This window comes from Notothenia rossii, assembly GCF_949606895.1.
Source record: "Notothenia rossii genome assembly, chromosome: 6".
Lineage (NCBI taxonomy): Eukaryota > Metazoa > Chordata > Actinopteri > Perciformes > Nototheniidae > Notothenia > Notothenia rossii.
In genome coordinates, this window is record NC_136909.1 from 61,129,103 (window position 1) to 61,139,506 (window position 10,404).

The window sequence follows — 10,404 nt, forward strand, 5'->3', positions numbered from 1 at the left end:
ACAGTCCGAAAACTCTGGTTTCAGAGAGAGGGTGAAAAGAGGTGCTGCAGCACAGGCAGTGTGAGAAAAATAAATAGCTTTTTGAACATTAAAGCATGGAGACATGTCCCAGTAGAAACACTAAATAGATGCCTGAACCAAGAAATTAGCATTATAGCGCCCCTTAAAGCAAATGGATATTTGTATCCATTATTTGGTGACAAAATAACAGTTTTTTTCACCAACATGTTATCTTCTCCTGCAGTGTATGACAAGGTACTGTTTGTTAATTATGGGCAACAACTGACAATTATTTCCATTATCAATTAATTGTTTGGTATTTAAAATTAGGAAAAATCTCCATCCCTGTTCTTCAAGTCCAAGGTGTAAACCCAAAGATATTCACTTCAATAATAGAGCAAATCTTTATTTTAAAGAGGCTTGAAACAGTATTTCCTGACATTTTTATATGAAAAATTACTTTAACATGAATCAATTGTCAAAAAGGTTGTTATTTAATTGTACAAAATATAATTTCAACAGTCCTCACCCAGGCTAGTTCCTGTTAAACCGGCTTGATTAAGTTAACATTTGACCATGTGAGAAAAGGGAACAAATGCTTTCTGATTTCACTCACTAAACTATTCCATTTGTCAATTCACAAATATAATTCTTGTACTTCTAGAGGTAAGCAAGTGAAATGGCCATCAATAGATTTGTTATGATTTATCGGTGATTTCTTATATTATTTTATTATTTTAAGGCGTACAACAATCAGGACTTTAACACTTGCTTAATTCCATCAGCTATTTCAAAAATAAAAGACATTTTTCCAAAAACAATGCTTGTGTCCCCCGTTTACAGTCAGTGCATTAGTCTATCATGCTGAACAGCAAATAAAGGATAATAATAATGATAATAATAATTAGCCACAACTGTCATTTATACAGCAGGAGGATTGATTTACATCAGGGGTGTCAAACTCAAGGCCCGGGGGCCAAATCCGGCCCGCGACTTCATTTTATGTGGCCCCACTAGAGCTTGAAAAGAATATAATATGTTTGTTACACGGTTACATGGCGATTTACAGAAGCACGTTGCCCACAAAATACATGTCCCACAATGCATCTCAAATTAGACTTTTTTTCTTCTAAATATGCCTTTTTTCTCAGAATATGCCCTTTTCTCAGAATTGACTTTTTTTTCAAAATGTTACTTTTATTTTCAAAATGTCATTTTGTTTTTGATTTTGCTTTTATTTTAAAATCATTTTGTGACATTCTCTCTGAAGAGACTTGCAATTATTTGCCCTAGACTTCTGCTTTCAGACCGAGTTAATTATAAAGTTATTACCCTATCCGATAATAATCCAATGCAGAGGAAATAATGTAATACAATACATTATTTTATATATATTAAATATTTATTTAGGTATTTTTATATCTCTTAAAGTTACAACCGGCCCTTTTAGTGCAACCATAATGTGAATGTGGCCCGTAATGAAATTGAGTTTGACACCCCTGATTTACATGAAGGTTACTGGCATCTTATGCATGGAGAATAAATGACGGGGGTTTTCCATACAGCAGCGTTCTACATAATTTAAACGAAAACCTTTGTGAGTAACAAAAATAGAAGAGAAAAAATACATAATAACACTGCTAATATTAATCTTTGTATACTTTGCATCTACAGCAGAATATATCAGATCACTCTCATCATTCAAATAGTATTGACAATTCAAAGGCGTTATTCCTGAGTAACTATTATAAGCTTTAAAACTGCATATGAAAAACTGTGTTAGTACTGTTTTTAAGTTAAAGGACTCATTCATCTTAGGTAGTATATGATGTGTCAGCTAAAAATCTCCAGTGTCTATGGTTTACCTTCAAATCAGAGCGAGTTTGAAAGAGGAAGAACTTTAAGGTGTCGGCCAAATTTACATGAGGTGCACATTTGCTTTTAATACGAAAGCAAAAACGCATGACAACACCATGATGGTTTCTACCTTTCAATCCTTTCACACTAAAGTCACAGAGCGTGTGTCGGAGCAGCTGATGTCTCCTGTTACCACGGTGATGACAGGTCTGAGGTCTTTAAGGCTGATCTCCAGCTGAGTGTAGTCCTCCACCTCCGAATCAAACAGAGATGCTAATTGCTAAGTGCTAACGCAGATTGTAAATGGCTGCTTGTGGCGTACACACTTCTGTCCTTGTGTCCTTGCACACCAATGCCACGTCAGAATCCCCCCTGGCACAATAATACTTTAGATGAGTCAGTGATAAGAATAAAGCCTGAGATTTCAGCTTATGGTTTCAGAAACATGAGCTATGGTTCATAAGTCTTTTGTGTTTCAGCCTTCATATGTTTTACATTTGTATTTATTTGGTAACACTTTCTATGACACCTATGTCTATAAGGCATTGGAAACATATTCATTATGCGTTATGATCTGCTTATAGCACTGTGTAATCGTATGTCTTCCTTGTCATTCATGAAATGCTTTATCGTGTTAGAATTTGCACTAATACATCTTTATTTGTATTTTGTATTTTGATCTGTTACTCGCTCATTTTTACTTAAAGGTGGGGTAGGTCATTTTGGAGGAACCAGCTCCAGTGCGCTTGAATTTGAAAATACACAGTCGGAAAGAATCTGCCACTTCCTTACAGAGCCCCTCCTCCCAGAGCCCCTCCTCCAACACATACGAACGCGCACATGACCAATGAGGGAACGAGATAAGTTTGTGAACAGATGGAAGGCTGACAGGCAGGTAGGCCATCCAGTTAGCCGGGCCGGCTCAAATGATTGGTCGTGCTTTTTACAGTACTACGGCTTCCACAGATAAAAATGTTTATGGATTTTTGTCAAAGCACTTAAGATATTCATTGCTATCGGGATGTTAAGAGCACTCCATGGAATATAACAAAAAGTGTATCTCGAGCCGGTTTCTCAAAATGACCTACCCCACCTTTAAACTTCTTATATTTTTATAAATATTTTTTACTACATTTTATTCTCAAGTTTTTACTTTAAAGTCTCTTGTTTGTATAAATCTTTTTTTTTTTTCTATTCAAAAATGGAGCAACTGTTGCAAATCCCTGTTTGCCCCATATAAATAAGGTATTATGATTCTGATGCTATGAGCAGATTACAAGACATTTTAACTCGATGCCTAATAGACATGTGTCATGGTGTTACCAATTTTTATTTATTTTTTTCGGAGTCTGAATAAGCCTTGCCCGTGGGTTCATGCCTGGTGGCGGCCTCCAGCAGAGTAATATCTTCTCTCAGAGTCACAGCTATGAAGAAGGCGTGGGGCTTCAGAGTCAGCCCGTAGTCGTAGTCCAGTTTGACGGGCCGGGCGGGGTCCACGGTAATGTGGCACTGGTGGGAGATCAGCACCGTGAAGAGGAAGAGCTGCAGCTTGGACAGCTCCTCTCCGATGCACCGCCTCTTCCCCAGCGAAAAGATGAGCACGCTGCTGGTCAGGTCCTTATTCAGGACCCCATCCTTCAGGAAGCGCTGGGGTTCAAAGGTCTCCGGGTTGGACCACAGCTCTGGGTCGTGGTTGATGGACCACTGGTTGATGAAGACCACGGTGTTCTTTGGTATGGTGTAGCCCATGATGGAGGTGTCCGTGGTGGTGGAGTGGGGGATGGTGAGCGGCACGAAGCTGGTGAAGCGCATCACCTCGTAGATGAAGGCCATGACGTAGGGCAGCTGGGGCTGGTCCTCGATGGAGGGCAGCCGGCTGCGGTCCACCACCCGGTCCACTTCCTGCCGCAGACGCACCTGCATCTCAGGGTACCTGCAGTCACAGGGGAGAGCTGTGTTTAATGTGACATCCACAGTTATAGAGGGTTCACTCATAAAGGGCTGCAGGACTGAGTCCGAAAACCAGGGAATGGGTTAGCAAATTAGCACTTTTTGATCGCTCGTCTTGGTATCTTTGTTTTTTTAATGGGTTTTGGTTGTACGCTTAACTTAAATGATGTTTTTTTCTTTTTGGAAAAGGGTAGACAGAAAGGACTAGAGAATGAAGTAGACATTTTGCATTTTTGGTCCCCTCATCCCAAAATCTTTTGTTTTGGTTGGATGCTTAACTTAAACCATTTATAGAACTATGTTTGGTAAGGGACCAAGGAAATGACATATGCCAAAGTTGTCCCTGGGTCTGAAACAAACTCAGTTCAGCTGCAGCAGAACTGAAGCAACAGTGCCATACACCAGGTGAGCAATGTGTGGGCCAGAGGCAAATTAACGTTTAGTTGGATATAAAATATAGGATATACCCCACTTGTGAATTTCGAAGCTTTTAAGTGTCTATCACAATGCCAACTAGTGGCTCATTGACACATACACACGCAAACAAACAGACTTAAGTGTTGTGGTCGAGACATTTAGGTCATGTGACCATGTTTTTTTTTGTTGCGTTTATTGCTTGCATTTATTGGCCGATTGCACATATGCTAAAACAATCATAAAGGTAATGTTTATTTATGAAAGTTATACATCTGAACAATATGTGCAAGTGTCATAAATGTATGTTTGCCAAAGATCTACTTTCTACAAAAAAAAATGTTGTGATGAAGGTGATGCTACATTTCGGTGTTGCCGACAAAAACACATCATTGCTAGCACTCTTTAATTAATTGACATTTAATTGACATTTAGTAACCAAGGAGAATGTCACCTAAAAACACCTAAAAGTTCACAACCTTAAAATTATCTATAGCCTATGATGATAAAGAGTGCTTACTTGACCAGAATGAGGATGATCCACTGCAGTGCCGTTGACAAAGTGTCTTGACTCGCTCCAAAAATATCCCCCAGAGTGGAGGGCACATAGTCCTTCCCGCAGGATAAGACCCTTGATTTTTCTCTTATCTGCTCCATCGCCACAATAAAGGCATCCGTCATGTCCCTGATGGTGCTCGGCTGGATGGTTTTCCGGTGCTCGATTACTTTGTCTCCGATGAACCTGTTAAACTCCAGGTTGAGCTCCTTGAAGTTATCAAACATGGTTTTGATGGGGTTGGGGAAATACTGCAGCCAGGGCATCACGTCCACGATGCTGCCAGCCCCCACGGTCTGGGTGAACTGGTCGTTCCTGCCCACCACCTGCTGGAACTCCTCGTCATCGTGAGAGTACCTCTTCCCGAAGCACACCGCGCTCATGATGTTGGCCGTGCACACCACCAGGTTGTTCAGGGTCTGGAAGTACTGCAGCTCCTGTGTCTTCTTCACAAACAGCTGCAGCAGAACTTTGAACTCACACAGGACGTGGTGCTCAAAAGTCCTTTTGGTGTCTGGGTTCCCCGTGGAGAACATGCGCACGGTGGACTGAGCCACCCTGCGGTGCACCTTCCACCAGTCCGTGATGGTGCCGAACGCCAGGCTGTCCCCGTTGGAGATGTACTGGAAGGAGGTGAAGTCCGGTCTTCCAGCAAAGTCGAGTCCCTGCTTCACGAGCGCCTGCCTGATAGAGTCCCCGTTCAGCACCACCACCGCGCGAGAGCCCAGTTTGATCTGGAACACGTTGCCGTATTTCTCCGCCATGCGCGCAAAGTACAGGTGCGGAGCTTTGCCGAGCTGCGGAGCGTTCCCGATGACCGGCCAGGCGAAAGGGCCGGGGGGGGCAGGGGCCGAGCTCTGCCGGAGCCAGCGCCACAGGTGGAGGGAGAACAGCAGGGTTACACACCCCACCAGCAGGGCTCGTGCATTCGCCGGGTTAATCTCCTCCAAAGTAAAATCCATTTTTGGGATCCTGCAGGACAATATGATAAAAGCACATTTATTTAACAATCGAAATAGGATGGGCCAATTTATATGTAAACAAATATGACATTCTTCTGAATCAGGAGGTGACGAAATACCTGCTTATATCCTTGGTTCATCGAACACAATCGGATGTTTTCAACCTTGGAATATTTTCTAATTATACTGAAAAAAATCCAAAGCACAGACTGAGTCTGCAGCACATCCACGGTGTGTGGGAGAGTGTGTGTCCGCAGCCTGCCCATGCTGTGAAGCCCTGCCGCACAGTGAAGTCATTTATCCGCTAACAGCGCAGCATCACGGCCCCTCCGTGCTTTGTTACTGTGGGCAGGTTTGTTGCAAAGGGTGTCACCCCAACCTCCTCCCATCACCTCCTCCTCCACCCACCCACCTCTCTCTCTCTCTCTCTCTCTCTCTCTCTCTCTCTCTCTCTCTCTCTCTCTCTCTCTCTTCCTCTCTCTCTCCCTCTCTCCCTCTCTTCCTCTCTCTCTCTCTCTCCCTCTCTCTCTGTCTCTCTCCCTCTCTCTCCCTCTCTCTCTCCCTCTCTCTCAATTCAATTCAAAGGGGCTTTATTGGCATGAAAGTTAAATTAAACAATGTTTTCAAAGCATCAAAATATAAAATAATTAACAACATTAACAAACATTTTAAATGTTTACATATTATTGTCATATATACATATATATATATATATATATATATATATATATATATATATATATAAATATATACAGTGATACAATTACACTTCAATACACGTGTGTGTGTGTGTGTGTGTGTGTGTGTGTGTGTGTGTGTGTGTGTGTGTGTGTGTGTGTGTGTGTGTGTGTGTGTGTGTGTGTGTGTGTGTGTGTGTGTGTGTGTGTTCACTGTCCCTCAGGTTGTGGCATGTGTATACATATTGGGCAGCAAGATGTGCCTTGTCTGTCGAAGTGCCCTTGAGCAAGGCACCGAATGCTCACTGGCGCCGGCTAGACTGGCTGCCTCTGCTCTGACCTCTCAACTGCATGTGCATAACTGTGTGTGTATTTGTTATGTGCATGATGTAACAAGTGTGTACTGTGTGTACTGTGCACCTGTATAAAAAACGCTGAGTGGAAACTGAATTTCCCCCTCGGGGGATTAATAAAGGTCCATTTCTTCTTCTTCTTCTTCTTCTTCTTCTTCTTCTTCTTCTTCTTCTTCTTCTTCTTCTTCTTCTTCTTCTTCGAGTATTTTCAGTCTTGAGAGGTCATCAACCTCGTTGAAATCTGGGATTACAGAGTTCAACTTGTTACAGTAAATGTTCCTTATTTCGTTGAATGTTTCACACTTTAGGAGGAAGTGCATCTCTGTGTCAGTTTCACATATTCTGTTTTCTCTTGGTTTCTCTCTCTCTCCGTCCCCCTCCCTCGTCCCTTTTTTGTCTGACTGTGAACATCATTGTTTAAAGTAGGCTAGAAAGTTAACTGAAGGGATTCACTGCATATTATTATTGTATATTGACATATTCAAGCGATTAAATAGCAATATTATTATTATTCCATATTATTTTTAGTATTATTATTGTTGTGGTTGTTTTTGGAAGGGATTGTAATTATTGGTGGTTGTGGTGCATCACTTATGACATCATTTATTTGTTTTAAGAATTTTAAAACACACATAGCCTATATTCATATTTCTGTGTTGTAATTGATCTTTTTGTTGTTGTTATAATGTATATCATTATATTATTATTATTATTATTATACACAAATATTCTTCTTATTGCTGTTGTTGTTGTTGTTGTTTAAGGGAATAACAATGTAACACCTTTTAAACAGACATGTATAATATACTTTTATATATTGTTGTCATACAATTATTATCATATTTATTATAATAAAGTAAGAATGTCCAATTTGTGGACTGGAACTATGAACAGTTAAAGGTCCTTTGTATTGGTGGTATACATCACATGTGCAGTATATTAGTTATAATACTTTGTACACAGACATGTATATTAACAATGATGGTTGCTGATATGATTTATAAAGCGTTATCTCAAAATGCAGAGTGCCGTGCTGTGATTCTGCAGAGAGCTGCAGTCAGGGGGAAGGTGCGCCGCAGCCCGAGGCGCATCGCACCGACACAAGTCAGAGGAGTTCAAACTGTTTCAAATAAATGATACACCTCCAACCAACATAAACATCCACTTATTACTTCGGTTTGACGCAAGTCTGACGTTTTTACGCAGCGCAATTTCGCCTCATTCAAGATAGCCAATTAAAAAGTAGTTACATATTATCTTTCTATACACGTTTTCGCATTTTTACATTTCATATACACACAAGCCACATTGTGCCTCTGATCTATTGTGTTGCTCCAAATGTGTGACGACAAATATAGCCTGGATAAATAAAGGACTAATCTTCGTTAAAATGACAGAAAACAGTAACCCGCATCACTCTTTCTCTCATATTAAGCAATTTGCTGATAGTGTTAATATTGAATGAATAATTGAGGGTGCGCTTTCCCATCGTGCCACCAGGAGGAGGCGAACCCCGCGTGCTCACTCATTCATTCCCCGGTAATTAATATATTGTAAACATCAAACACATCTCAATTAATCAATTGTCATTCAGTAAAACACTGTTTTACGTTGCTTTAAAAAAAATGGACTTGCATAGCTCAACCATCCATACATTTGTAGATCTAAAAACTAAATTACAAGCTTTTTGGTTAATATACAAAAATAATGATGGTTACAATAAATTGTATTTTGATCTGTATTTGTATGACGTTTTTTTTCTCTTTCTCTAATTTTCTGCAATTGTTTCGGCCCCACGTGGCATCGTTAATGTATTACAATGAAACGTGATTTTATTGTTTATTTTTAATCGGTATTATTATAACGGTTTTTTGTTATTTCGCTATAATAATTGAGGTCTTGGATCAAAAACGAAACGATATACTTTGCTTACTCACAGGAGGGCTGTTTTCTTTTTTATAAGCTTTGCTTTCTGCTATCCCTCTCCAACTAACTTCGTTTTCTCGTTCTTTCGGTGTAGGTTATTAACATTGCATTAATTGAATTATGAAAAATAATAATAAAAAAGCGTCCCAAAAAAAGAAAGAATTAATGAATAAAGTCCTCTCCTCTCTCTGCTGTATCAGGGTTCAGAGCTGTGTCGTCATTTAAGAACCCGTGCATTAGCGTTTCTCTGCTTTCCCCTGTTTGTCTTGGATTCCCTCCCGGGTCCCTGGCTCCCCCCTGCTCTGGCTCCCCCCTGCTCTGGCTTCCCTCAGGTCTGGATGTGATTCGGGGCTCCAGGTTCAGCACCGCGGACAGCGGCTCACAGAGTCCCGGAGATCTGCTCTGACCCTCAGCCTCTCTGAGCTGCAGCTGCACACTCTGTCTGAACACACTGCAGCAATGGAGCTGTTCATAACGTGGATTCTTTTAAAACATATATATATAGGCTATGCCGTTAATAACTCTGCTATATATACCTGGCTGCTACATCTTCAGAACTGTTACAGGATGTTTATTTTGTCAATTGTGTACATCCTTTTTTATTTATTATCTTGCATGCTTCTTAGTTAACATTAAGTTGTCTTCTCTTCGTTGACAAATGTAAATTTCCCCTCTAGGACGAAAAAAGGTATTCTGATTCTGATTCTGATAACTATAAGAGAAAACACATTTAAATAAGATGTTTAAAGTGTATAATGTAAGACACCAGAACAATGTGACCTTAAAAAGAAGAAATCAAGATATTTAGCTTCAGAAAAGTGTCCTCTGCTCTGATATTTTATTTATAGTAACGCTGGCTTTCATTCAGCATATTCAGGCAGCAGCCTATACACCAACACTGAAACACATGAGCACATACTACAGTTTAAAAAAGCAGAAATAAAATCTGGGCAGACAGAAAATGCTCCGTTTTATTTTTAATACACCCAGTTAAGCTCACACACACTATTGTATGAACATACAGGATTACCTGCTGAATTAAGAAAGAACAAATGAAGCAAAGAAAGTGAAAACCATAAAGCAGATTTAGGCAGTAGGCGTATAGATTCACTCTTAAAGTATTAGCCAACAGAACAGTACAGCTGACAGAGAAGAGACAACATCTGATCCTTTACAACAAACACTAGATGCTCTTTCTAGGGTTTTTAGTACACTGTAATCCTGCTAGTAATTCCCAATGTTTTAAATAGTAACAGCAATCTGATTACATATTTTCTTCATGTAACTGCAAGGGAATGACACTATAATAATGAAGTTTTAGCTTATTAAAATCATAAATCAGAATGTAAATATATAACGGCTCGCAGACTCACTGACCTTTGGGGTCCTCACTGACCTGGGGGTCCTCCTCTGGATGAACCTGAGAGCTGTATTCCCATGAGGCTGGAGAACAGCTACTGAATGAACCACTGATCCCAGGATCCAGCTATTAGACCAATAGCTGGAAGTGATGTATACATGGTGTGTGTGTGTGTGTGTGTGTGTGTGTGTGTGTGTGTGTGTGTGTGTGTGTGTGTGTGTGTGTGTGTGTGTGTGTGTGTGTGTGTGTGTGTGTGTGTGTGTGTGTGTGTGTGTGTGTGTGTGTGTGTGTGTGTGTGTGTGTGTGTGTGTGTGTGTGTGTGTGTGTGTGTGTTTGTGTGTGTGTGTGT

The 10,404-nt window shown here is 40.4% G+C and overlaps 1 protein-coding gene across 4 annotated transcripts; it reads right to left on the reverse strand.

The window, feature by feature from the left end:
• Window positions 1-390: 390 nt before the first annotated feature.
• On the reverse strand, window positions 391-10,187 carry cyp1b1 (cytochrome P450, family 1, subfamily B, polypeptide 1). Of its 4 annotated transcripts, none has more exons than XM_079686053.1 (4): window positions 10,073-10,163; window positions 6,837-7,010; window positions 4,742-5,749; window positions 391-3,790 (listed from the first exon to the last, which is right to left on the reverse strand). In XM_079686053.1, the coding sequence occupies exons 3-4, from the start codon at window positions 5,737-5,739 to the stop codon at window positions 3,187-3,189; spliced, it is 1,602 nt and encodes a 533-aa protein (XP_079542179.1). In that variant the 5' UTR covers window positions 5,740-5,749; window positions 6,837-7,010; window positions 10,073-10,163; the 3' UTR covers window positions 391-3,186. The 4 variants fall into 4 exon arrangements, with proteins under 4 accessions (XP_079542179.1, XP_079542180.1, XP_079542181.1 ...); XM_079686054.1 differs by having other exon boundaries at window positions 10,069-10,112; XM_079686055.1 differs by lacking the exon at window positions 6,837-7,010 and having other exon boundaries at window positions 10,073-10,187.
• Between the last annotated feature and the right edge of the window lie 217 nt (window positions 10,188-10,404).